A 27,736-nucleotide genomic window follows, 5' to 3' on the forward strand; every position below is an offset into this window, starting at 1 on the left:
ATGAACACACACACGCACACGCACACACAAGCAATCAGGGACCTTGGATGTTGTCTGATGCACTGCATCTGGAACTGATTGGCTATCTATTTACAGAGCAGCAACCCTGAGAAATCCATTTAATCCACATGCTTCATGTTTGGCCAACTGTGCTCTGAAGTCATTAAATGTTTGCCCTTGATTTTACTGTAACATACTCAAATTGTCACAGTACCCTTTCTTCAACACATTGCCACAAACTATTTAAAAAAATGTATAATCTAATTTAGGCACTGACATGTAACCGGTGTGAAATAGCTAGCTAGCTAGTTAGTGGTGCGCGCTAGTGGCATTTCAATCGATGACAACACTCTCTCTGAGACCTTGAAGTAGTTGTTTCCCTTGCTCTGCAGTGGTCCAAGGTACTAATGTAAAGGCTTTTGTGAAGCGATAGGTAACGATGCTTCGTCTGAGGCAATTGTTGATGTGTTCATAGGATCCCTATTTTCGAGGTCAGGGGTGAGGAGAGTGACGGAAGCAACACTGTTACACATGCATGAGCAGGGTTGGGTAGGTTACTTTCTAAATGTAATCTGTTACAGTTACTAGTTACCTGTCCAAAATTGTAATCAGTAATGTAACTTTTGGATGACCCAAACTCAGTAATGTAATCTGATTAAATTATGTTACTTTTAGGTTACTTTCCCCTTAAGAAGCATTAGAAGAAGACACAAATGTATGTTACCAATTGATTGACATTTATTGCAAGATAAATCAATGTTAAAGTTCACATAGCTAGACATATATGGATGTTAAATTTTACTTTATGGGTTGGTTATGTAGGCTTCTTCTAACCCATCTCTTTCTACTACATATAATAATACGATTCAATTATATTTTTACATTAAAAGTCTATCAGAATTCCAGTCATTCCAATAAATGTTATGCGCCTTGATCTTCAAGAATAGGACTTGGAAATATGGAAGTATAGATTAGCCAAATTGTTTTATCTGAGCATGACCCCAAAATTAAGGACTTATTAGACAGCCCTACTCTGTTGTTTATTATTTTGTTGTCATGGAGGACTGATTGGGCTCATTGATTTGAGTTGAAAGATAAATTCTTCGCTCATGGAATTGCATGCTTTGAGCACTACTGAAAAGTGCAATTTACATGGGAAAAATGAATGCCATATGCTGCATTTGCTATAGGCCTATTGTTTACCTTTTTGTTGGTGACACTTGGATATCTTGATAATATGCAGATGTTTAAATGGCAAATCCACAGATGAAACAATAATAAAACGGTTGCCCCGCCTCTGTTTTGGTAAAAAGCTAAGGGATGGTCCTGGAGAATTTTTTTAATAAAAAAAAAAATGTATTTCACCTTTATTTAACCAGGTAGGCAAGTTGAGAACAAGTTCTCATTTACAATTGCGACCTGGCCAAGATAAAGCAAAGCAGTTCGACACATACAACAACACAGAGTTACACATGGAGTAAAACAAACATACAGTCAATAATACAGTAGAAAAATAAGTCAATATACAATGTGAACAAATGAGGTGAGATAAGGGAGGTAAAGGCAAAAAAAGGCCATGGTGGCGAAGTAAATACAATATAGCAAGTAAAACACTGGAATGGTAGATTTGGTAGATTTGCAGTGGAAGAAAGTGCAAGTAGAAATAGAAATAATGGGGTGCAAAGGAGCAAAATAAATAAATAAATACAGTAGGGGAAGAGGTAGTTGTTTGTGCTAAATTATAGATGGGCTATGTACAGGTGCAGTAATCAAATCAAATCAAATCAAAGTTTATTTGTCATGTGTGCCGAATACAACAGTGAAATGCTTTCTTACAGGCTCTAACCAGTAGTGCATATATGATGAACAGAGAGTAGCAGTAGCGTAAAAAGAAAGGTTGGCGGGTGGTGGGACACAATGCAGATAGCCCGGTTAGCCAATGTGTAGGAACACTGGTTGGTCGGGCCAATTGAGGTAGTATGTACATGAATGTATAGTTAAAGTGACTATGCATTTAAGATAAACAGAGAGTAGCAGGGGGGGGGGGGGCAGGGGGAGGGCACACAATGCAAATAGTCCGGGTAACCATTTGGTTACCTGTTCAGGAGTCTTATGGCTTGGTGGTAAAAACTGTTGAGAAGCCTTTTTGTCCTTGACTTGGCACTCCTGTACCGCTTGCCATGCGGTAGTAGAGAGAACAGTCTATGTGTCACATCCTGACCAGTATAGGGGTTATTGGTTATGGTAGTTTGGTCAGGACGTGGCAGAGGGTATTTGTTTTATATGGTTCGGGGGTTATGTGTATGTAGAGGGGTATTGTATTTATGTGTTCCGGGGTTTTTGGTGTATGTTCTTGTTTTGGGTTTCTAGGTTTTGTATTTCTTTGTTGGCCTGGTGTGGCTTTCAATCAGGAACAGCTGTACATCGTTGTTCCTGATTGGGAGTCATACTTAGGGAGCTTTGTTTTCACCTGTCTCTTTGTGGGTAGGTGTATTTTGCACTGCTGTTATATTAGCCTGTGAAACTGTCGGTCTGTCGCTCTTTGTTTATTGTTTTCGTGTTCACTTTAATATAAACAAAATAATGATGAGCACGCAACCAGCTGCGCCTTGGTCCCCTTCTCTCTTCAACGACGGCCGTGACACTGACTGGGGTGGCTGGGGTCTTTGTCAATTTTCAGGGCCTTCCTCTGACACCGCCTGGTGTAGAGGTCCTGGATGGCAGTCAGCTTTGCCCCAGTGATGTACTGGGCCGTACGCACTACCCTCTGAAGTGCCTTGCGGTAATTACCGTACCAGGCAGTGATGCAACCGGTCAGGATGCTCTCGATGTTGCAGATGTAGAACCTTTTGAGGATCTCAGGACCCATGCCAAATCTTTTTAGTTTCCTGAGGGGGAATACGCTTTGTTGTGCCCTCTTCACAACTGTCTTGGTGTGTTTGGACCACTCTAATTTGTTGATGTGGACACCAAGGAATTTGAAGCTCTCAACCTGCTCCACTACAGCCCCGTCGATGGGGATGTGCTCGGTGCTCCTTTTCCTGTAGTCCACAATCATCTCCTTAGTCTTGGTTACATTGAGGGATAGGTTGTTATTCTGGCACCACCCGGCCAGGTCTCTGACCTCCTCCTTATAGCCTGTCTCGTCGTTGTCGGTGATCAGGCCTACCACTTGTGTCGTCAGCAAACTTAATGATGGTGTTGGAGTCGTGCCTGGCCATGCAGTCGTGGGTGAAAAGGGAGTACAGGAGGGGACTGAGCACGCACCCCTGGGGAGCTCCAGTGTTGAGGATCAGCGTGGCAAATGTGTTGTTACCTTCCCTCACCACCCGGGGGCGGCCCATCAGGAAGTCCAGGATCCAGTTGCAGAGGGAGGTGTTTAGTCCCAGGTTCCTTAGCTTAGTGATGAGCTTTGAGGGTACTATGGTGTTGAACGCTGAGCTGTAGTCAATGAATAGCATTCTCACATAGGTGTTCCTTTTGTCTAGGTGGGAAAGGGCAGTGTGGAGTGCAATAGAGATTGCATCATCTGTTTGGGCGGTATGCAAATTGGAGTGGGTCTAGGGTTTCTGGGATAATGGTGTTGATGTGAGCCATTACCAGCCTTTCAAAGCACTTCATGGCTACAGACGTAAGTGCTACGGGTCTGTAGTCATTTAGGCAGGTTGCCTTTGTGTTCTTGGGCACAGGGACTATGGTGGTCTGCTTGAAGCATGTTGGTATTACAGACTCAATCAGGGACATGTTGAAAATGTCAGTGAAGACACCTGCCAGTTGGTCAGCACATGCCTGGAGCACACATCCTGGTAATCCATCTGGCCCCGCAGCCTTGTGAATGTTGACCTGTTTAAAGGTCTTACTAACGTCGGCTATGGAGAGCGTGATCACACAGTCATCCGGAACAGCTGATGCTCTCATGCATGCCTCAGTGTTGCTTGCCTCGAAGCGAGCATAGAAGTGATTTAGCTCGTCTGGTAGGCTCGTGTCACTGGGCAGCTCGTGGTTGTGCTTCCCTTTGTAGTCTGTAATAGTTTGCAAGCCCTGCCACATCCGACGAGCATCGGAGCCGGTGTAGTATGATTCAATCTTAGCCCTGTATTGATGCTTTGCCTGTTTGATGGTTCGTCGCAGGGCATAGCGGGATTTCTTGTAAGCTTCCGGGTTAGCGTCCCGCACCTTGAAAGCGGCAGCTCGACCCTTTAGCTCAGTGCGAATGTTGCCTGTAATCCATGGCTTCTGGTTGGGGTATGTACATACAGTCACTGTGGGGACGACGTCCTTAATGCACTTATTGATAAAGCCAGTGACTGTTGTGGTGTATTCCTCAATGTCATCGGAAGAATCCCGGAACATGTTCCAGTCTGTGATAGCAAAACAGTCCTGTAGTTTAGCATCTGCTTCATCTGACCATTTTTTTATCGACCAAGTCACTGGTGCTTCCTGCTTTAATTTTTGCTTGTAAGCAGGAATCAGGAGGATAGAGTTGTGGTCGGATTTACAAATGGAGGGCGAGGGAGAGCTTTGTACGCGTCTCTGTGTGTGGAGTACAGGTGATCTAGAATTTCTTTCCCTCTGGTTGCACATTTAACATGTTGATAGAGATTTGGTAGAACTGATTTAAGTTTCCCTGCATTAAAGTCTCCGGCCACTAGGAGCGCCGCCTCTGGGTGAGTGGTTTCCTGTTTGCTTATTTCCTTATACAGCTGGCTGAGTGCGGTCTTAGTGCCCGCATCTGATTGTGGTGGTAAATAAACAGCCACAAAAAGTATAGCTGAACTCTCTAGGCAAGTAGTGTGGCCTGCAGATTATCACAATATAATCTACTTCAAGCGAGCAAAATCTAGAGACTTCCTTAGATTCCGTGCACAAGTTGTTTACAAATATGCACAGACCGCCCCCCCTCGTCTTACCAGAGTGTGCTCTTCTATCCTGCCGGTGCAGCGTGTATCCCGCTAGCTGAATATGTATGTCGTCATGCCTCCTCCCTAAGTTTGTTTCATTCACTGCACTAGCACACTCCACCAATCCGGATGTCCTAGCGGTGTCTGAATCCTGGATTAGGAAGTCCACCAAAAACCTTGAAATTTCCATTCCTAACTATAACATTTTCCGACAAGATAGAACTGCCAAAGGGGGCGGTGTTGCAATCTACTGCAAAGATAAGATAGAACTCTGCAGGTTATTATCCAGGTCTGTACCCAAACAATTTAAGCTCCTACTTCTAAAAATTAACCTTTCCAGAAACAAGTCTCTCACCGTTGCCGCTTGCTGTAGACCACCCTCCGCCCCCAGCTGTGCCCTCGACACCATATGTGATTTGATTGCCCCCCCATCTATCTTCTCAGCTCGTGCTGCTAGGTGACCTAAACTGGGACATGCTTAACACCCAGGCTATCCTACAATCTAAGCTTGATGCCCTCAACCTCACACAACTTATCAATGAACCTCCCAGATATAACCCCAAATCCGTAAACACGGGCACCCTCATAGATATCATCCTAACTAACTCGCCCTCCAAATACACCTCTGCTGTTTTCAACCAAGATCTCAGCGATCACTGCCTCATTGCCTGCATCCGTAATGGGTCTGCGATCAAACGACCACCCCTCATCACTGTCAAACGCTCCCTAAAACACTTCAGCGAGCAGGCCTTTCTAATCGACCTGGCCGGGGTATCCTGGAATGACATTGACCTCATCCCGACAGTAGAGGATGCCTGGTTGTTCTTTAAAAGTGCCTTCCTCACCATCTTAAATAAGCATGCCCCATTAAAAAAATGTAGAACCAGGAATAGATATAGCCCTTGGTTCACTCCAGACCTGTCTGCCCTTGACCAGCACAAAAACATCCTGTGGCGTTCTGCATTAGCATCGAATAGCATCGATATGCAACTTTTCAGGGAAGTTAGGAACCAATATACACAGGCAGTCAGGAAAGCTAAGGCTAGCTTTTTTAAACAGAAATTTGCATCCTGCAGTACAAACACAAAAAAGTTCTGGGACATTGTAAAGTCCATGGAGAATAAGAGCATCTCCTCCCAGCTACCCACTGCACTGAGGCTAGGAAACATTGTTACAACCGATAAATCCACTATAATTGAGAATTTCAATAAGCATTTCTCTACGGCTGGCCATGCTTTCCACCTGGCTACCCCTACCCCGGTCAACTGCCCGGCACCCTCCATAGCAACCCGCCCAAGCCCCCACCATTTCTCCTTCAACCATATCCAGATAGCTGATGTTCTGAAAGAGCTGCAAATTCTGGACCCCTACAAATCAGCCGGGCTAGACAATCTGGACCCTCTCTTTCTAAAATGATCTGCCGAAATTGTTGCAACCCCTATTACTAGCCTGTTCAACCTTTCTTTCGTATCGTCTGAGATTCCCAAAGATTGGAAAGCTGCCGCGGTCATCCCCCTCTTCAAAGGGGGAGACACTCTAGACCCAAACTGCTACAGACCTATATCTATCCTACTCTGCATCTCTAACGTCTTCGAAAGCCAAGTTAACAAAGAGATTACCGACCATTTTGAATCACACCGTACCTTCTCCGCTATGCAATCTGGTTTGACACACTGAACTCTATCAGAGAAGTAGTTGGTGAACCAGGCGAGGCAATCATTTGAGAAACCTAGGCTATTAAGTCTGCTGACGAGGGGAGGATGTGGTGATTGACAGAGTCGAAAGCCTTGGCCAGGTCAATGAATACGGCTGCACAGTATTGTTTCTTATCGATGGCGGTTAAGATATTGAGCATGGCTGAAGTGCACCCATGACCAGCTCTGAAACCAGATTGCATAGCGGAGAAGGTGCGGTGGGATTTGAAATGGTCGGTAATCTGTTTGTTAACTTGGCTTTCGAAGACCTTAGAAAGGCAGTGTAGGATAGATATAGGTCTGTAGCAGTTTGGGTCAAGAGTGTCCCCCCCCCCTTTGAAGAGGGGGATGACCGCAGCTGCTTTCCAATCTTTGGGAATCTCAGACGACACGAAAGAGAGGTTGAACTGGCTAGTAATAGGGGTTGCAACAATTTTGGCAGATAATTTTAGAAAGAAAGGGTCCAGATTGTCTATCCCGGCTGATTTGTAGGGGTCCAGATTTTGCAGCTCTTTCAGAACATCAGCTGACTGGATTTGGGAGAAGGAGAAATGAGGAAGGCTTGGGCGAGTTGCTGTGGGGGGTGTAGTGCTGTTGACCGGGGTAGGGGTAGCCAGGTGGAAAAATGCTTATTGAAATTCTCAATTATAGTGGATTTATCGGTGGTGACAGAGTTTCCTATCCTCAGTGCAGAGGGCAGCTGGGAGGAGGTGCTCTTATTCTCCATGGACTTTACAGTGTCCCAGAACTTTTTTGAGTTTGTGTTGCAGGAAGCAAATTTCTGTTTGAAAAAGCTAGCCTTGGAAAAGTAACCACTCTCAGATTAATCGACAGAGCTATGGACACAAGGACTGGTCATCCATGATATCAAAATGATTGATATCAAAATGACTGACCATTCATGATATCCATGTTATGAGGCTATATAGTGTTTGTTTACTTTTACAATGTTTACAAACATTGGAGTAAAACAATCTTATATTTTGGGTTCTCATGGAGTGTGACAGTTGAATTAAGCTCATGAGGTATTTATAAGTTATACTCTTCAAGAATAAAGGGATATATATACACATACAATTTTTAAATCTAAAAATGGATATAGCAACTACAGATTGTCCCTTTTAAGTCTATTAAAAGTGTACAAGGTTGAGCATGTGTCCATTAGGCCTATGGATTTGTTTTTTTGATCAGCATGAATTAGATTGAGCAATAAAAGTCCCACTTTTATTCCATAGGCTTGGATCCGCACTATGCAGCTGTTGCAAGACAATTTTTCTCCGGCTGTCAACTGGTTTCAAAAACAATGATTGATAGGCAGCTTAAACGTCTTGAATTCAACCATTATTGGGTTCAAATTCACATATAGATTTGTGAACAGCCATCCACATCAACCACAATCCATAAGGCGCAAATAGCTAAATGAGAGAGCAGCAGTGTGATTCATATCAATGCGCTATGTAGATATCATTAATAAGTGATATCCGTATCGCCGTAGACTACACCACTGCTGTCATCTTTACCTCCAAGCATTTATTCAAGTTGGATAATCTTTGGATGCCGACAGCAGTCGCACCATTGGAAGACATAGCTTTGACTGTAGACTACAGAAGCCTATTCCTGCTCTTTTCCCGCAATCCATCAAACACATTTGGTGTGCCATCATATTGGTCTCTGATTTGTGGTCCGACTCGCTCAGGTGGAACAAACTTAAACTTGCTCCTTTTTTCAATGCTGATTTGAATGTCATTGAAAAAACAGAAGTGTTAAAAACTTGTTTTCGCAAAAACATCCTTTCTGAATTTAAAAGTAATCCCTGAAGTAATCATGGCGTTTTTCAAAAGTATCTGTACATGTAATCCGTTACTCCCCAACCCTGAGCATGAGCATGAGTAGTGCAAAATAATCTGTTATCATGTAAGAAAAATGTATAAATGAAGGCTAGGATGTCACAGGATGCTATGTTTAAATCAGATCTAACCACATTTCAGTTGAATCTGTTGTCAACACAACTTGATCTGATTAACAGCAACTTTCTGTGTTCCAACAGTTGATCTGTCCATGTTTGTGTTTCAAGGAGAGAGACTAGAGAAACGGTCCAACATGGAGGGGACACACGGCCTCCTGGCCATCTTCACCATAGCAACATGTTTTCTGGTTAACGGAGCACAAAAAACAGGTAAGCATGTTTGTCTCCTGACATCTGAATCATTCCAGATAAACAGAGAAGCATTGAAGAAATACCACACAAATACAAAATTATGACCAACTCTTTGGGGCTTTAGACTGCTGAGCAGTTATAAGAAATGTGTTTTTATAAAAGCACAATAAAAATAATATTTGATTAATATATTGATTAATTGCTTTCATTGCTCATCCCATGCACAAAAAACCTTGTGGTTTAGACACTTGTATTGACTTCCGTTGGCTGACGACTGTTTTCTTCCCCTCCCAGTCTGCAAGGAAGAGGCTGTGGCCGACATCGTCTTCCTGGTGGATGGTTCATGGAGCATCGGCTTAGAGAACTTCAAACAGATCCGCCAGTTCTTGTACATGCTGGTCAACAGCTTTGACGTGGCCCCCGACCAGGTGCGCATCGGTCTGGTCCAGTACAGCAACACGCCGCGCACCGAGTTCCTCCTCAACACCTTCCAGGACAAACAGGACATCCTGCAGTACATTAACAACCTGCCTTATATGGGCGGTGGAACCAACACGGGCCTGGGCCTGGACTTCCTGCTGAACGAGCTCTTTGTTGACCACGCAGGGAGCCGGGTGAACGAAAACGTGCCCCAGATCGCCGTGGTGATCACTGATGGTGAATCAATGGACAGTGTGGGGCTGCGTGCCCTTAAGCTGAAGAAGCAGGGCATCACGCTGTACGCCATCGGGATCAAAGAAGCAGATGAAGATCAGCTGAAGGAGATTGCCACTACACCTCACAACCAGCACGTGTACAGAGTGTCGGACTTTGCTGCGCTGCAGGGGATCTCCCAGAGCCTCATCCAGGTGCTGTGTACTACCGTAGATGAGGCAAAGAGACCAATCTCCAAAGTGGTCCAAGGTACTATAACAGTGTATTTATTGTTTCCATTTGAAAAATATTCTTTATAAATAAATGACATTATTATTTTCCTTAATCTCCAGAGTGCCTCAACGCCACAGTGGCTGACATTGTGTTCCTTGTGGATGGCTCTTCCAGCATCAGCTCTACAAACTTCCAGGAGGTTCGGAGGTTTCTCCACAGCTTCATCGAGGGGCTGGATATCGGAGCGGACAAGGTTCGCGTAGGACTGGCCCAGTTCAGTAATGAGATCCAGAAGCAATTCCATTTGAAGGAACATATGGACCAAAGGGTCCTACTGGAGCAAGTGGACAGGCTTCCACAGCTCGGTGGAGGCACATACACCGGCAAGGCCATTACTGTCCTTCGGAAAGAGTTTTTCACCAAGGTCAACGGGGGCCGCGCTGATCAGAGGGTGCCTCAGATTGCTGTGGTGCTCACCGACGGGGAGTCTGTGGACGACGTAGCGCTGCCAGCCAAGGCGCTAAGGCAGGAAAGGGTCATTGTGTTTGCTATTGGAGTTGGGGCAGCCAACATCATCGGGCTGAAGGATATCGCTAACAGGCCCCACGAGCATTTCCTGGTCAACATAGAAAGTTTCCAGGCCCTACAAACAATTTCTCAGGGTCTGCTGCAGACTGTTTGTGTCTCCATGGAGAACCAGAGGATGGGTAAGCAACTTTTATAAGGAAACATACTGTATGTTGTAACAAATTGTGAATGTTGAACTAATCCAAAGTATCTAATCCAAGTGACTTGTCTTAGTTGTACCATGGGATACCATTCTAAGAAAAAGTATGCAACCTTAAGAGGCAGACATTGTTTACGGCCGCTTGTGCCAACAGTAAAGTCAACATTAAAAGGACCATTTCTAAAAATGAAAATAAAATATGGCATACATTCACACTGTTGTCATAACAATTATTCTTAATTTTTTCAGCTCTGATCCCAAAGTTCTCTGATATCTTCTTCCTGGTGGACAGCAATATGGTGCAGGCAGACTACCAGCTGGTCAGAATCCTTCTGATGCGACTGGTCAACCAACTCAACCCGAGCACTAAAACCATGCGCCTGGGTCTGGCCCAGTTTGCCCAGGACACCAAGGTGGAGTTCTTACTGAACACCCACAACACTAAGGAAGAGTACTTGGCAGCTCTCAGGAAATTCAGGCTGCCGCTGCGCCCCAACAGGTCTCGTCACCTGGGCGATGCCCTGGAATACGCCCGTGCACACTTCTTCACTACAGCGTCTGGTGGCCGTAATGAACAAGGCTACCGGCAGTTTCTAGTCACGGTGACAGGGGGGGATTCGAAGGATAACGTGATGAAGGTGGCACGTACTATCAAATCTGAAGGGACAACCATTGTGTCCATCGGGTTGGGTGAATCCACACTTCCAGAGCTAAAGTTAATGGCCACCTCGCCATTCTTTTACCAGACTACAAACATCGCCTCTGTGCTAAAGACTGTCTTTGAGACTGAAGAGGTGGTCCCTGTGACTGACGGTAAGGGCATTTGGGGATTTTTGCTGAATTAACTGAATCTGATCTTTTGTGAAATAATTGCTCATTATACATAAAGGATAACAGATTGCTGTTGACTAACAATTTCCTCTCTATTGCAGATTGCAGTGAATCTTCACTGGCTGACATTGTGTTTATAGTTGACGAGTCTTCAGGCAATAGAACTGCAAACTTCCAGCTGGTTCGTGGATTCATCCACAAGATAGTGGACGGCCTAGATATGGACTTCAACAGGGTGAGGGTGGGCATTGTCCTCTATAGCAACAAGGCCTCGGCCCAGGTCTACCTCAACTCCTTTCAAGAAAAAACGAATATCCTTCAGTTCATCAAGATCCTGCCCTTCCGTCGCGGTCTCACATACACTGGCGAGGCCCTGGATTATGCCAGGGAGAAGATGTTTATCAAGGAGAGGGGCAGCCGGAAAGAACAGGGGGTGCAGCAGGTGGCGATAGTCATCACCGGAAAGTCCCAGGACAACGTAACTTCTCATGCCGCTGCACTGCGCAGAGCTGGCGTCACTGTCTACGCAGTGGGGATCAAGGATGCTGACAAGAACGAGCTGAGACAGATCGCTTCAGATCCCCCTAACAAGCACGTATTACATGTTGACAGCTTTGCCAAGCTCAAGACCCTGGAGAAGAGCCTGAAGAAAAGCGTGTGCTACAACATCCTTAAAAAAGCAGTCAAAGACAACGCAAGAACATACACTGCCAAGCAAAGTGAGATCAAAATGACTGTACCAATGATTCTTGTTGTTTAATTTGTAGAGGAATGTTGATACAGATGTAATGTGGTCTCCGAGATGACACTAGTGCTTTCTTTTCTCTTCTGATTCTAGGCTGTTTGCAGACAGATGAAGCAGACATATTCTTTCTGATCGACCACTCAGGGAGTATTGAACCTCCAGACTTTGCTGACATGAAGAAATTTATTAACAAATTCATACACACATTCCACATCGGACCGCTTCATGTTCGCGTGGGTGTGGTAAAGTTCTCTGATACCCCAGCTCTTGAGTTTGATTTGACAGACTACCTTGACAAACCTTCAGTGGAGAAAGCAGTGGATGATACCACCCAACTTGGAGGTGGGACAAATACCGGAATAGCGCTGACCTCTATGGGTTCCCACTTTGATCGTGCTAAGGCCACCCGTAGTCACAAGGTTCGCGAGTACCTCATTGTCATCACAGACGGAGAGTCTCAGGACAACGTGAAGGATCAAGCAGCAAAGCTGAGGGCGCAGGGCATCACCATATATGCCATTGGGGTGAAGCAAGCTAACGATACACAGCTGCTGGAGATAGCTGGCAGCCAAGAGAAGAAGTTCTTTGTCAACAACTTTGACGCTCTGAAACCAATAAAAAATGACATCATCACAGATATCTGCTCCCCTGATAGTAAGGCAATCTCTATTGTTTTTAAGTGTTACATTTTATTTATTTTCTGATTTCAGTAAAAATATTAAACACCTTGTCTCTTGCCAGGGATTGATTATGAGCACACATTGAGTTATAACAACAGCTAAATTAATATTTGTTCTCTTTTCACAGTTTGCAAGGACATGAAGGGGGACGTCCTCTTCTTGATCGACAGCTCAGGTAGCATCAACAACCCAGACTTCCAGAAGATGAAGGTCTTCATGCAATCCATCATCAACAAATCTGACATAGGCCTGGATAAAGTGCACGTGGGCATCATACAGTTCAGCATCAGTCAACAGGTGATCTTCCCTCTCAACAAGCATAACGATAAGGAAGGCATGTTGCAGGATTTACAAACGATGCAACAGATAGACGGGGGCACACACACCGGCGAAGCCCTGTCCTACACCTCACAGTTCTTTGACCCACTGAAAGGAGGGCGCACCAACGTGAAGCAGTTCCTGATTGTTGTAACCGATGGTGAGTCGCAGGATGAGGTCAAGTCTCCTGCCAAGAAACTTCAAGACAAGGGTGTGATCATCTACGCTATTGGGGTGGTCAATGCCAACAATACACAGTTGCTGGAGATCAGTGGCGCACAGGAGAGGGTCTACTCCGAGAGGGACTTTGATGCACTCAAGGCTTTGGATGGCCAGCTGGCATTGGCAATCTGTGATCCGGAGAGAGGTGAGTGCCACTTGGTTCATGAAACATTACTTAAAAGTAACAATGAGTTCACATTTCTTAGATTTTGACATTGATATTTTCCTCTATCTCTTCTTCTCTTCCACCAGAGTGTGTGAGGACGGAGATCGCAGACATTATTTTCTTGGTGGACGGCTCCACCAGCATCGGCTCAGATAATTTTGACATAATGAAAAACTTCATGATGTCCGTGGTCAATGAAACCTTTGTTGGGGAGAAGCAGACACGCTATGGTCTGATTGTCTTTTCAGACGACCCCGAGTCTAAATTCACACTCAACGAATACAAATCTAAGAGAGACGTCAATAGTGCCATCAATAAGCTTAGAGAGCCCAATGGAGACACCTACACTGGCAAGGCACTCAAGTATTCCTTGGGTTATTTTGGTGCCCAGTACGGCGGGCGAAAGGCCCTAAATGTCCCCCAGTGGTTGATGGTGATCACAGATGGTGAGGCTACTGACCCCTATAACCTAGCTGGGCCAGCCAAGGAGCTACGGGACAATGGGATCATAGTCTATAGCATCGGAGTGGTTGGAGCAAATAAGCAAGAGCTTGAGCTCATGGCAGGGGACATGAATAAGGTTTTCTTTGTGGATGACTTCCATAAACTAGACACACTGCACAAAAATATTTCCTTTGAATTCTGCCAAACCAGCAAACCAGGTAAGACAGAATGCAACTGTAAAAACATCTAAGCTGAAAATACAAAGCCTTGTAGCATAAGCATGTTGAAATGAAATGGTTCATCATGATCTGACGTCTTCTCTTCTCCTCTTAGTCTGTGAAAAAACGCAGGGGGATCTGGTCCTGTTGATTGACAGCTCAGGGAGCATCAGCACCAAAGACTTCACTATCATGAAGAAGTTTGCCACAGACCTTGTTTCCAGCTTTAACATTGCAGAGCAGTCCTTCCGGGTGGGGGTTGCCCAGTTTAGCAGTGATCCTAAAAAGGAGTTCTTCTTGAATGAGTATTACACAGAAGCAGAGGTGAGCAACCAGATAAACAATATGATGCGGATTCCGTACAGAACGAACATCGGAAAGGCCCTGGACTACGTCCGTACGGAGTACTTCCAACCAGCTAGAGGGAGCCGTATCAATGCCAAGGTCTCTCAGAACCTGGTTGTGATCACTGACGGACGTTCAGATGATGATGTTGTGCATGCAGCAGAGGAGCTCAAGGCCATGAACATTGAGGTCTTTGCCATCGGTATAGGGAAAGACCACAAACCTGTTGAGCTCGGGCAAATCACTCTCAACCCGGAAAGGGTCTTCTCTGTGCAGGACTTTGCTAGCCTGGGCAAGATCAAGAAGAAGGTGGTGGATACTATATGCTCTTCCAAGGTACCAGAAACTCAAGCAGGTGAGTAAACAGTATGCACGTTTTATTTCCTCTGTCTCTCCTGACTCAATGTAAAACCCTCGTCAAAGAATGCTTGTTAGTGTTTGAGAAATTTATTTGAGAAAGCTATTTTACATTGTCTCTCATATTATCCTTGAGTAAACCTAACACATAAAGCTTTTGGACTTGTTAAAGGGGTTCATTTGGATGATAAGTAATAATGAGTGTGTCTGTGTCCAATAGGCTGCACCATAGACATCGCCATCGGGTTCGATATTACACGCAGGGCCACCGCCCAGGGGCTCTTCGATGGCCAAGCCCAACTACAGGCCTTCCTGCCACAGATTATCCGCTATGTGTCCAACCTGAAGGGCCTGTGCTGCGTGGCGGGAGATGGTTCCATTGAGACTAACATTGGCTTCCGCGTGGTGGAGCAGAACGGAAAGGTTCTCTACGACTACAACTTCGAGAAGTACGATGAGAAAATTGTGGAGAAGGTTATGGCCCTGCAGACCTCCCAGACAACATACTTCAACTCCTTGCTCCTGCGCTCCTTCGGCGATAAGTTCCAGAAATCTAATGCTGGCGTGAAGGTGGGCCAAAACATTATTTCTCCTGTGTGGTTGATCCCAGAGTCCAACATTTTTCATTTCTTAACATATTTTGTTGGTTATATCACATTGTAATAACAATGCCACAACTACTTTGTCCTTTAGGTGCTGGTGATCTTCTCAGACGGACTCGATGATGACGTGATGAAACTGGAGCAAGAGTCGGAACTTCTCCGCACTAAAGGTTAAAGAACCAGGGGCAACCCACAGAAACGGACACATTTAAGAACATTCATGAGACAAAAATGAACATTAAAATCGGTTGTACTTTTATCTCTGTCTTCCATGTCACATTTCAGGAAAAGGTATCAACGCCCTGCTTACAGTCGCCTTAGAAGGGGTCCAAAATGCCAACCTTCTTCAGATGGTGGAGTTTGGGCGAGGATTCGGCTACAAGCAGCCGCTCAACATTGGCATGCACAATTTAGGAAACACCCTGTTGACCCAAATAGTAAGTGGTTCATCATTTTGTGACAACAGAATCAGAACAACCCTTTTAGTTGTGTCTCCCTGTGTTGTAGTAATACTGTATGTCACTTAGACTGGCTAAGACTCTTTGGGCTGACATGTAAGTCCTTTATGTCTCTATCTACAGTAATTCAATTTCCAGTCATATTCCCAGCTGTAAGGATAGAGAAGTATTTCTGATATGTCTGAGTATTTTGGGTCAAACTGTACAATGACAAATGTTTTGTTTAGAAAAGGGGATGACGTGACGTTGTTGAAGAATGTCAGGATGTCAGAAATGACAGAAAGGAATTGTGTTCCTGTTTCAGCATTTCAGGTTGGAAGTATCAAAACTAGAACTCTGGGGTCATGGGAAATAGGATATAGTACACCATGAAATAGAGTCGTCACTTGCTAGAAATGTACTTAGCAACAGGAGCCACTGGAGGCAAGAAAAACAGAGCAGTGACATTATTGGTTGTTTTTAGATTGGCTTTTGAGATGAGTACCTCCAAAGGTGTCTCCAATTATGAGGGTATGTCAACAAATGACATATTGGATTTCATAACACATTGTCACATTCTCTCTCTTTCCCTCCCACTCTCTCCTTCTCCCCCTCTTTCTTCCCCGTCTCCCTTTCTCCCTCCAGGACACAGTGGCTGAGAGGGAGTGCTGCAATGTGATGTGTAAGTGCACCGGACATGAGGGTATCCGTGGCAACAGAGGACGCCCAGGTACAAAGGTGAGGCCCTCTGAGCCTTCTTTATAAAATTATACAGTGTTTAAGATGTGACGTGACACAGTAATTGAACACTGTTAAAATACTGTAAAGAAGATGTGGGTCTATGTACTTCCTCAGTCCTCCCTTTGCCAGTTTCAGTTTCCTCATTTGCTCTTCGTTTCTCTTCTTACAGAGTCAGCCAGGACTGAAAGGACACCCTGGCTTCCCTGGCGAGGAGGGGGGAATTGTAAGTGTGTGTTTTCAGGGAGAGAAGAATAATTCTCAGTGTGGTATTCAGACATCTGACAAATCAAAACGTATTAATCGTGGATGGTGGGCAAGGTCTACAAGTCAGTTTAATAACCTGTGACCTTTGACCTTAAAACCAATGACCTTGTCCTCTCTCTCTGATTTCCCACAGGGCGAGAGAGGTCCACCAGGTCCCACTGGCCCACAGGGACTACAGGGCTGTCCTGGGAGGAGAGGCCCCAAGGTGAGCAGATGGACTACTGACCAACCAGAAATCTATGTTTATAGACCGTCTGGTCTGGAATGTTACCCATTGTATGTCTTCCCGACATCTGCTTTTAGATCACAGGTTACCATGACCCCATGTTAGGGGTGTGTACGGAGGCGAAGTCAGATGCAGGAGATCAGAGTGTAGTAAACAGGCGCACTTTAATTCCGGCCCAAAAACGACAGCACATAAAAACATAAACGTGCCAAAAACACGGAACATAACAAAAGTATGGCGCCTGACAATATCCACATAACAATAAACAATTACACACAAAGACATGGAGGGGAACAGAGGACTAAATACATGCAGTGTGATTATGGAATGAAAACCAGGTGTGTATGGAACAAGACAAAACAAATGGACATATGAGAAATGGAGCGGTGATGGCTAGAAAGCCGGTGACATCGATCGCCGAACGCCGCCCGAAACAAGACAGGAGCCGACTTCGTTGGAAGTCGTGACACCCGGGGGAATTTACCTGTCCAAAATAATCCCATCAAATCTGACCTCTGAACCATGACACAGAGCAGTTACCTGTCTAAAATAATCCCATCTGATCTCTGACTGTTTTTTTACAGGGCTCCAGAGGCTACAGAGGGGACAGGGTAAGTGTATGAAGCTGTTGATACCACATTCACACAGCTAAATGTAGTGTACGGTAGAAACATTTCTGTGTGCAGTATACTAGGTATTATGTCTTAACCAATGGAAAACCAGGTTCACCATGGTGCTTTCTTTTTTTCATTGTGTGGATGTAAACGTCTGCTGTTGTTGAGTGTGTTGTGAATCAGTGTGCACATTACCATGGCAGGGTGAGGATGGAGACCATGGCCTTGATGGGGTTGACGGTGAACAGGGTCTGATTGGAACAGCTGGAGCTGCAGGAGAGAGAGGAAACCCAGGAAGACCAGTAAACACATTTTCTCATTCTACATATATTTCGCCCAAAAACTACTCCTAGGTCACTGATATACTACTTCTATGTCATTGATATACTACTCCTATGTCACCAATATCCTACTCCTATGTCACCAATATCCTACTCCCATGTCACCAATATCCTACTCCCATGTCACCAATATCCTACTCCCATGTCACCAATATCCTACTCCCATGTCACCAATATCCTACTCCCATGTCACCAATATACTACTCCCATGTCACCAATATACTACTCCCATGTCAACAATATACTACTCCCATGTCACAAATTTCGTAAATGTCAGTTGGCTTTTCGTAGCCGATCCTGCTGTCTCTAGAGAGTTGAAAACAGCAGGTCTAGGACAGGTAGCACGTCCAGTGAACAGGTCATGATTCCATAGCCGGAAGCAGAACAGTTGAAACTGGAGCAGCAGCACGGCCAGGTGGACTGGGGAGAGCAAGGAGTCATCAGGCCAGGTAGTCCTGAGGCAAGGTCCTAGGGCTCAGGTCCTCCGAGAGAGAGAAAGAAAGAGAATTAGAGAGAGCATACTTAAATTCACACAGGACACCGGATAAGACAGGAGAAATACTCCAGATAGAACAAACTGACCCTAGCCCCCCGACACATAAACTAATGCAGCATAAATACTGGAGGCTGAGACAGGAGAGGTCAGGAGACATTGTGGCCCCATCCGATGAAACCTCCAGACAGGGCCAAACAGGCAGGATATAACCCCACCCACTTTGCCAAAGCACAGCCCCCACACCACTAGAGGGATATCTTCAACCACCAACTTACCGTTCTGAGACAAGGCTGAGTATAGCCCACAAAGATCTCCACCACGGCACAACCCAAGGGGGGGCGCCAACCCAGACAGGAAGATCACGTCAGTGACTCAACCCACTCAAGTGATGCGACCCCTCCTAGGGACGGCATGGAAGAACACCAATAAGCCAGTGACTCAGCCCCTGTAATAGGGTTAGAGGCAGAGAAATACACAACATAGAAAAACCATAGAAATACAAAATATAGAACAATACCCAAAAACCCTGACAACACAAAACAAACACACCCCTGCCACGCCCTGACCAAATTACAATAAAAAAATAACCCCTTATACTGGTCAGGACGTGACAGTACCCCCCCCCCCCCCCCCCCCCCCCCCCCCCCCCCAAAGGTGCAGACCCCGGATGCACCTGAAACAAAAACAAACAAAACATTCACCTTCACACTCCTGGGCCAGACTACACTCAATCATAGGACCTACTGAAGAGATGAGTCTTCAGTAAAGACTGTCTCTCTCACATAGGTAGGCAGACCATTCCATAAAAATGTAGCTCTATAGGAGAAAGCCCTGCCTCCAGCTGTTTGCTTAGAAATTGTAGGGACAATTAGGAGCCCTGGGTCTTGTGACCGTAGCGTACGTGTAGGTATGTACGGCAGGACCAAATCGGAAAGATAGGTAGGAGCATGCCCATGTAATGATTTGTAGGTTAGCAGTAAAACCTTGAAATCAGCCCTTGCCTTAACAGGAAGCCAGTGTAGGGAGGCTAGCACTGGAGTAATCAAATCAAATCAAAATCAAATCAAATTTATTTATATAGCCCTTCGTACATCAGCTGAAATCTCAAAGTGCTGTACAGAAACCCAGCCTAAAACCCCAAACAGCAAGCAATGCATGTGAAAGAAGCACGGTGGCTGGGAAAAACTCCCTAGGAAAAACTCCTGAGAAAGGCCAAAAACCTAGGAAGAAACCTAGAGAGGAACCAGGCTATGAGGGGTGGCCAGTCCTCTTCTGGCTGTGCCGGGTGGATATTATAACAGAACATGGTCAAGATGTTAAAATGTTCGTAAATGACCAGCATGGTCAAATAATAATAATCATAGTAATTGTCGAGGGTGCAACAAGCACGTCCGGTGAACAGGTCAGGGTTCCGTAGCCGCAGGCAGAACAGTTGAAACTGGAGCAGCAGCATGGCCAGGTGGACTGGGGACAGCAAGGAGTCATCATGCCAGGTAGTCCTGAGGCATGGTCCTAGGGCTCAGGTCCTCCGAGAGAAAGAAAGAAAGAGAGAAAGAGAGAATTAGAGAGAGCATATTTACATTCACACAGGACACCGGATAAGACAAGAGAATACTCCAGATGTAACAGACTGACCCTAGCCCCCCGACACATAAACTACTGCAGCATAAATACTGGAGGCTGAGACAGGAGGGATCAGAAGACACTGTGGCCCCATCCGATGATACCCCCGGACAGGGCCAAACAGGCAGGATATAACCCCACCCACTTTGCCAAAGCACAGCCCCCACACCACTAGAGGTGATCAAATGTTTTGGTTCTAGTCAGGATTCTAGCAGCCGTATTTAGCACTAACTGAAGTTTATTTAGTGCTTTATCCTTGTCACCAATATACTACTCCTATGTCACCAGTATACTACTCCTATGTCACTAATATCGTTCTCCTGTCATTAATATCGTTCTCATATGTCACCAATATACTACGCCTACATCACCAATATACTACTCCTATGTCACCAATATACTACTCCTATGTCACCAATATACTACTCCTATGTCACTAATATCATTCTCCTATGTCCCCTATATCCTACTGTTACTTGATTCTCTTCTCTAATGTCTAATCTTTTGATGGTGGGTTCTCTTGCAGGGCAACAGCGGCCTCATAGGAGAGCCAGGAGTGAAGGGGCAGCGTGGACTTAGAGGTGACCCTGTAAGTCACATAAACTATGGACGTCATTTAACAGTGCAAATGATTTACGATGGTTCAGGGACCAGTATCTGCTGGTTTTAGGTTTTCCTTTCAATTAAGATCTAGATAACCAGATGAGGGGAGTTCCTCACTAATTAGTGACTTTAATTTATCAATCAAGTACAAAAAAAACTGCAGAGACTCGGAATGAGTTTGGAATGAGTTTGACAGTTGTGGTTTAGACTGTAACGAATGCAGTGTTTCAATATCTTATTTTCTAACTGTTACTAAAAGTTAGTCTCTGGTCTTTTAGGGAGACTCTGGAGTGGACAGTATTGTCGCGGGTCCCAAAGGAGGAAGGGGAAACCCAGGACTACCGGTATGTAGCATGTAGTTGGCCACTGTCGATGTACTGATCTAAGAATCAAAATCGCTTATTCACCAAGTTCATTTGCAAGTACCAGATCATTTTGACTGGCTCTTTCTAGTGAGTAAAGCTGGATTATTCACTTACCGTCCTGGAGGGTGACAACACTGCTGTTATTCTCATCCTCTCTCTCGCAAACACACTCCTTTTCTCTCTTGTCTTCCTTACCACACTGACAGGGAGACCCAGGAGAAGAGGGCGGTCGAGCAGAAAGTGGAATCGTCGGAAACCCAGTGAGCGAAGTTTCATTTCTGCTAAGCTGTCCTTGTCCTGTTACACTGATGTTGTCCCACGTTTTTGGTCAATTGTCACGTGATGATTATGTCCTGTGTCCTGCTTTCTAGGGTCCTCAAGGAAGAAGAGGTCTCCCTGGTCCAAATGTACAGTAGGCAGCATTATCAACAAAGCTACTATATGAATAACAGTCCCTAGGATTACTATCTATATTTATGTACCCATTAGTATGTTCTTTGTGTGTGTGTGTGTGTGTGTGTGTGTGTGTGTGTGTGTGTGTGTGTGTGTGTGTGTGTGTGTGTGTGTGTGTGTGTGTGTGTGTGTGTGTGTGTGTGTGTGTGTGTGTGTGTGTGTGTGTGTGTGTGTGTGTGTGTCTAGGGAACACCAGGGGATCCAGGAGATGTAGGCCTCCAAGGAATTCCTGGCCCTTCTGGACCACAGGTAAGTAATATATACCCATTCCCCTCATCCACAACTCCACAGTAATGCTACTACTGATGCACTTCTCTAGCATTTGGAACAGTCCCCCCAATACCACAGATACTGTTGCTGAACATGTTTCTCTCCTGTGTGCATAGGGTATAAGAGGAGACTCGGGCCAGCCCGGACCCAGGGGCCTGCAGGGTTTACCTGGACCTCAGGTCAGTTTTCTTACCGTTCTACTTCCATGACCACATTGAGGATGCCTGATACATAAATCCTACTGTTATGCGATGTTGACATGTAATGACAGCGTATGAATGGCTTTTCCCTCAGGGCACACCTGGAACTATGGGTGGCAAAGGATCAACAGGAAGACGAGGGATGAATGGACAGAAAGTGCGTTGCCTTTGTTAGAAATTTGTTATTCTTCAATAACACAAACTCCAAAGCAAATCAGGGGGAGAAAAATAGGTTTATTTGAGAAGGATAAATCAAGATGTTATGCTGGGAGGTAGATGTTCAGATGTTCAGTCTCCCCTGTCCTCAGCTTTTCCCCACTGAACAAAGGAACAGGATTCAATTTATAACCCCCCATCCTAGCCTAGGGTTGACCATCAGAAGTCCTTGCAATACAACTTGGCCAATGGCCAAATAACCAGTATCCTGCCCCAGACGCCATGTACAGAACGTAGCACACGTCACTGAGTTCACCAGTGACATTCCACAGATTCTAAACAGATGTTGAACTGAAACACAACTCCTATTTATAATTCCCTATTGACCATTAGGATTTTTAGTACTCTCGTCCTCTCAAACCCTCAAACTCTGCATTGTGTATTTATCTTCAAAATATTCTTATACCTTTGACCTACAGTTATATAATACATTACAATACAAAACATTAGCCATCTTGGTAGGACAATTTACCAGGACTGCAGAGCAGCTGAAACATATTACATATAGACACATAAAATGTATACATAAAAATATGCTTATAAAATAATGTTTTATAGCCATTCTTCCAACCCAATACTGTGTGGTCTCCTCACAGGGCCAACCTGGGGACCCCGGAGTCAACGGAGCCCTTGGAACACTTGGGCCAAGAGGGATGCCGGTGAGGTGTTGCCTTGTCATTACACATTTTACCTGCATGCACACACACATGCTGTACACACACTGCAAGACTGTATGTGTTTGTAAGGTCATGTCAGAATGGGACATGATGGTGTGTTTTCTTTAATACAGGGTCTTGATGGTAGTGACGGCTATGGACCTCCTGGACCCCAGGGAATGAAGGTAAGGTACACTTACTCAGTACTCAGATCAACAGCTGCTGTCCATAGACATCATAGTAGTTGATGAGGTTTTCCACTTTGGAAAATATTGTTAATGTACTTAGTAGATTCTAAAATAAAATGTATCTTTTCATCTAAATGAAGGTCGACTGACCGAAACCTCAGCTAAATGAAATAAATGTGCATCTAACTGTGCATTTTCCTACTTCTCTAGTTTTGTCTTATTCCTCCAGCACCTTCACTAATCAGATCTGGTTGTGTGCTAGATTCTGCCTATTATCTTTTCATTCAAATGAAAGGATTTTAATATACAGTAGATTTGTATTACATACATGTTTGATGGACACTAATAAATCATTCCTTGTGTTTTGTGTTTACTTTAAAGGGAGAGCCTGGTTTCCATGGTTACCCTGGATTACAGGTCAGTTATTGATCTAAAATCTCCCCTTTCAGAATGGATAAGAGAACAAGGCTGGAATCCAATCATGACACATTGCATTCTGAAGCTCACAAAAAGTAAACAATCCCTTTTTCCTTTTTGTCATCTTCAGGGTGAAAGTGGTGATTTTGGAGTCAAAGGAGGTCCAGGCCCCAAAGGAAACCGAGGCAGAGGGGTGAGACTCACACACACTATCACTAGAAGACCCTAGCGCGCCCTGTTGCACATGCATTGCTGCAATTGTTAAGTCAATACCGCTAAGTCTTTAGTGCCCAGAACGGTCACACTTTATTTGGATAATCCCAGTGTACAAAACATTGACACCTGCTTTTTCCGTGACATAGACTGACCAGGTGATTCCAGGTGAAAGCTATGATCCCATATTGATGTCACTTGTTAAATCCACTTAAATCAGTGAAAATGAAGGGGAGGAGACAGGTTGAAGCCTCGAGACATGGATTGTGCATGTGTGCCATTCAGAGGGTGAATGGGCAAGACAAAAGATGTAATTGCCTTTGGACAGGGTATGGTAGTATGTGTCAGGAACTGCAATGCTGCTGGGGTTTTCAAGCTCAACAGTTTCCTGTGTGTATGAAGAATGGTCCACTTCCTAAAGGACATCCAGTCTACTTGACACAACTGAAGGAAGCATTGGAGTCAACATGGGCCAGCATCCCTGTGGAACGCTTTCGACACCTTGTAGTGTCCATGCCCCGATGAATGGAGGCTGTTCTGAGGGTGAAAGGGGGTGCAACTCTGTTTTGTACACTCAGTGTAGATCAGTGGTTCTTAACCTTGTTGGAGGTACTGACCCCCACCAGTTTCATATGCGCATTCACCGAACCCTTCTTAATTGGAAAAATGGCTCTCTTCACCTTGAATTCAGCGAGCGTTGTGTTCTTGTATTGTCCATCTCCATGCAGCTTAAGGAAGTGTTCTCTTAGTTTTGCCGGTGCTAGACTAGAATTGCTCAACTTGGCATTGCAAATCATGCAGTTAGGACGCTGACTCTCATCACGTTCCGTTATACATGTGAATCCATATTGTACATATTCGTCCGACCACTTTCTTTTTTTGCTCGACATAGTTAGTATGAAGGGATTAAAATATTAAGAAAGAAATCACACGACGTACCATCACGACAGTCACAATTCGACTACTGAGAGCGCCAAATTCCCTGCAGCACAGATAGGCCAAGCGATGTTGCGTGATCACCTGCAGCCAATGATGGCCAAGCGGGGCGTGTCATCACGAATCATATGAGTCGGGTGTGTGTCTTGACCTCCGCCGAACCCCTGAGACTGACTCACCGAACCCCTGGGGTTCGATCGAACCCAGGTTAAGAACCACTGGTGTAGATGCTCTACAGATGGTCATACTATTAACAAAATATCTGTTGATAAGCAACTGCTTGTTAAGGTTACAGTTAGGGCTAGGGTTAGGTTTTGATATAGGGTTAGGGTAAGGGTTAGGTTTTGATATAGGGTTAGGGTAAGGGTTAGGTTTTGATATAGGGTTAGGGTAAGGGTTAGTTTTAGAATACGGGTTAGGGTAAGGGTTAGTTTTAGAATAAGGGTTAGGGTAAGGGTTAGTTTTAGAATAAGGGTTAGGTTTTGATATAGGGTTAGGGTAAGGGTTAGGTTTTGATATAGGGTTAGGGTAGGGTTAGTTTTACAATAAGGGTTAGGGTAAGGGTTAGTTTTAGAATAAGGGTTAGGGTAAGGGTTAGGTTTTGATATAGGGTTAGGGTAGGGTTAGTTTTAGAATAAGGGTTAGGGTAAGGTTACGTTTTAGAATAAGGGTTAGGGTAAGGGTTAGTTTTAGAATAAGGGTTAGGGTAAGGGTTAGTTTTAGAATTAGGGTTAGGGTAAGGGTTAGTTTTAGAATTAGGGTTAGGGTAAGGGTTAGTTTTAGAATAAGGGTTAGGGTAAGGGTTAGTTTTAGAATAAGGGTTAGGGTAAGGGTTAGTTTTAGAATAAGGGTTAGGGTAAGGGCTAGGGTTAGTGGATAGTTAGTTGATATGTTGTTGACAGTTATTGAACATCTACAAACTATCTTCGTGGGACTAAAGAGTCACCCTCCAGAACTGTATATACTCACACATAGACTCTCTTTGACTCAATTATAGAGATTCTAACACCACTGCTTATATTCTCAGGTGTTGAACTTCAAACCTTGTGATTTTCGCTTGGGCCACAGATACTAATATGTGTTGACATGTATAAAATCTTCTGTTAAAATGGCCATATGTTACGATGTGATTAAACCAGGGGAACTCGGGCAGGTCGGGTGAGTCAGGAGATCCAGGATCCATTGGACCACCGGGACACACTGTTAGTATATCATTTGCGTTTTTGGATCTTTAAAAGGAACTTTACAAATCCCATGTATTAGTTGTTTTATTATTGTTATTTGTTTCAAGTGAATAACAATAGTAGTTGTAGTATTGGTTGTTTTTACAGTAGAAGTATTGGTAAGATATTCACTGTTTACATGTGGATTTATGACTAATTCTCTATTCCTATCTAGGGCTCTAGAGGCAGACCAGGAGAGAGAGCCATGTCTGTATGTGTATTCTGTCTGATCTTTGTTCCAATTTAAGTATAAAACATTTTACATAGAGAATCTTGAGAGCTATTTAACATGTTATTTGATTTGTCTCCCTAGGAATGCCAGCTGACCACCTATATCCGTGATAACTGTGGTAAGCTCTTGGTATTCCTACTCTATATCCGTGATAACTGTGGTAAGCTCTTGGTATTCCTACTCTATATCCGTGATAACTGTGGTAAGCTCTTGGTATTCCTACTCTATATCCGTGATAACTGTGGTAAGCTCTTGGTATTCCTACTCTATATCCGTGATAACTGTGGTAAGCTCTTGGTATTCCTACTCTATATCCGTGATAACTGTGGTAAGCTCTTGGTATTCCTACTCTATATCCGTGATAACTGTGGTAAGCTCTTGGTATTCCTACTCTATATCCGTGATAACTGTGGTAAGCTCTTGGTATTCCTACTCTATATCCGTGATAACTGTGGTAAGCTCTTGGTATTCCTACTCTAGATTTTTGTAAGAAAAAGATCCGCTGTGTCAATTGCTTTATTGCTGGTAAGGTCATGTTTTCATAAGCAAAGATTAATTCATTCCTAATTTTGTCTCTAAACGATGATATTTTTCTCCCCCAAACAGCATGCTCTCAAGGTATGTCTCCATTAACCCTTCCTCGTCCAAATAAATGTATGTACTTGACTGTAGATTCTGGTGTAATCAAACCAGAACTCTTGGCAAAGTGATGTTATGAATGGTTGTCATTAAAAATACCATTGCCCCCCTCACCCCCTCTCTCTGTCCCTCTCTGCCTTCCTCTCCCCTTCTCTCTCTCTGTCCCTCTCTGCCTTCCTCTCCCCTTCTCTCTCTCTGTCCCTCTCTGCCTTCCTCTCCCCTTCTCTCTCTCTGTCCCTCTCTCCCTTCCTCTCCCCTTCTCTCTCTCTGTCCCTCTCTCCCTTCCTCTCCCCTTCTCTCTCTCTGTCCCTCTCTCCCTTCCTCTCCCCTTCTCTCTCTCTGTACCTCTCTCCCTTCCTCTCCCCTTCTCTCTCTCTGTACCTCTCTCCCTTCCTCTCCCCTTCTCTCTCTCTGTACCTCTCTCCCTTCCTCTCCCCTTCTCTCTCTCTGTACCTCTCTCCCTTCCTCTCCCCTTCTCTCTCTCTGTACCTCTCTCCCTTCCTCTCACTCTATCCCTAGGCCAGGCAGCATGCCCAGCCTACCCCACAGAGCTGGTCTTTGCTCTGGATATGTCACAGGATGTGAATCCTGCCACGTTCGAGAGGATGCGCTCCGCTCTCCTCTCCATATTGGACGACGTTGCCATTGCCGAGAGCAACTGCCCGACAGGTGCACGTGTTGCCGTGGTATCCTATAGTGCCAACACCAAGTACCTGATCAGATTCCAGGACTACCAACGCAAGCAGGAGTTGTTGGAGGCCATCCAAAACATTGCACTGGAACGAACGTCCAACCGGCGCCATCTTGGGGAGGCCATGCGCTTTGTGGGGCGCCACGTCTTCAAGCGAACCCGTAAAGCGTTGACGATGAGGAAGGTGGCAGTGTTCTTCACCAACGGGCCCTCTGTGGACAGCGCAGCCATCGTCACGGCCGCCATGGAGTTCAAGGCCCTGAACATCGCTCCTGCTGTCATCGCCATGAAGAACTCCCTCGATGTTCAACAGGCATTTGAGGTACAATTACAAACAGATGCTTTCTGGGAAGGGGTAGTGAACGGGGCAGCAGAAAGGCTGGTGAATTGAAATGCAGCCCATGTGTGTTTTTGTTT

The 27,736-nt window shown here is 44.9% G+C and overlaps 1 protein-coding gene across 2 annotated transcripts in view; it reads left to right on the plus strand.

The window, feature by feature from the left end:
* The window catches only part of LOC115184547 (collagen alpha-6(VI) chain), a 49,310-nt gene that overhangs the window by 17,287 nt on the left and 4,287 nt on the right, over positions 1 to 27,736 (plus strand). The window contains exons 2-34 of one of the 2 annotated variants that reach the window (XM_029745401.1): positions 8,643 to 8,771; positions 9,048 to 9,656; positions 9,740 to 10,327; positions 10,597 to 11,160; positions 11,280 to 11,897; positions 12,017 to 12,577; positions 12,731 to 13,288; positions 13,396 to 13,971; positions 14,087 to 14,671; positions 14,894 to 15,243; positions 15,367 to 15,445; positions 15,561 to 15,712; positions 16,358 to 16,450; positions 16,623 to 16,676; positions 16,851 to 16,922; positions 17,528 to 17,554; positions 17,761 to 17,859; positions 20,544 to 20,606; positions 20,899 to 20,964; positions 21,192 to 21,245; positions 21,357 to 21,392; positions 21,625 to 21,687; positions 21,825 to 21,887; positions 22,003 to 22,065; positions 22,721 to 22,783; positions 22,915 to 22,965; positions 23,350 to 23,385; positions 23,516 to 23,578; positions 25,674 to 25,736; positions 25,933 to 25,968; positions 26,071 to 26,107; positions 26,596 to 26,607; positions 27,148 to 27,641. In XM_029745401.1, the coding sequence (XP_029601261.1) occupies positions 8,654 to 8,771; positions 9,048 to 9,656; positions 9,740 to 10,327; positions 10,597 to 11,160; positions 11,280 to 11,897; positions 12,017 to 12,577; positions 12,731 to 13,288; positions 13,396 to 13,971; positions 14,087 to 14,671; positions 14,894 to 15,243; positions 15,367 to 15,445; positions 15,561 to 15,712; positions 16,358 to 16,450; positions 16,623 to 16,676; positions 16,851 to 16,922; positions 17,528 to 17,554; positions 17,761 to 17,859; positions 20,544 to 20,606; positions 20,899 to 20,964; positions 21,192 to 21,245; positions 21,357 to 21,392; positions 21,625 to 21,687; positions 21,825 to 21,887; positions 22,003 to 22,065; positions 22,721 to 22,783; positions 22,915 to 22,965; positions 23,350 to 23,385; positions 23,516 to 23,578; positions 25,674 to 25,736; positions 25,933 to 25,968; positions 26,071 to 26,107; positions 26,596 to 26,607; positions 27,148 to 27,641 (6,966 nt within the window). In that variant the 5' untranslated portion in view covers positions 8,643 to 8,653. The remainder of the gene's footprint in view (positions 1 to 8,642; positions 8,772 to 9,047; positions 9,657 to 9,739; positions 10,328 to 10,596; positions 11,161 to 11,279; positions 11,898 to 12,016; positions 12,578 to 12,730; positions 13,289 to 13,395; positions 13,972 to 14,086; positions 14,672 to 14,893; positions 15,244 to 15,366; positions 15,446 to 15,560; positions 15,713 to 16,357; positions 16,451 to 16,622; positions 16,677 to 16,850; positions 16,923 to 17,527; positions 17,555 to 17,760; positions 17,860 to 20,543; positions 20,607 to 20,898; positions 20,965 to 21,191; positions 21,246 to 21,356; positions 21,393 to 21,624; positions 21,688 to 21,824; positions 21,888 to 22,002; positions 22,066 to 22,720; positions 22,784 to 22,914; positions 22,966 to 23,349; positions 23,386 to 23,515; positions 23,579 to 25,673; positions 25,737 to 25,932; positions 25,969 to 26,070; positions 26,108 to 26,595; positions 26,608 to 27,147; positions 27,642 to 27,736) is intronic. The other variant, XM_029745410.1, reaches the window with a different exon arrangement.

This window comes from Salmo trutta, chromosome 3, assembly GCF_901001165.1.
Source record: "Salmo trutta chromosome 3, fSalTru1.1, whole genome shotgun sequence".
NCBI classification, from domain to species: Eukaryota; Metazoa; Chordata; class Actinopteri; order Salmoniformes; family Salmonidae; genus Salmo; species Salmo trutta.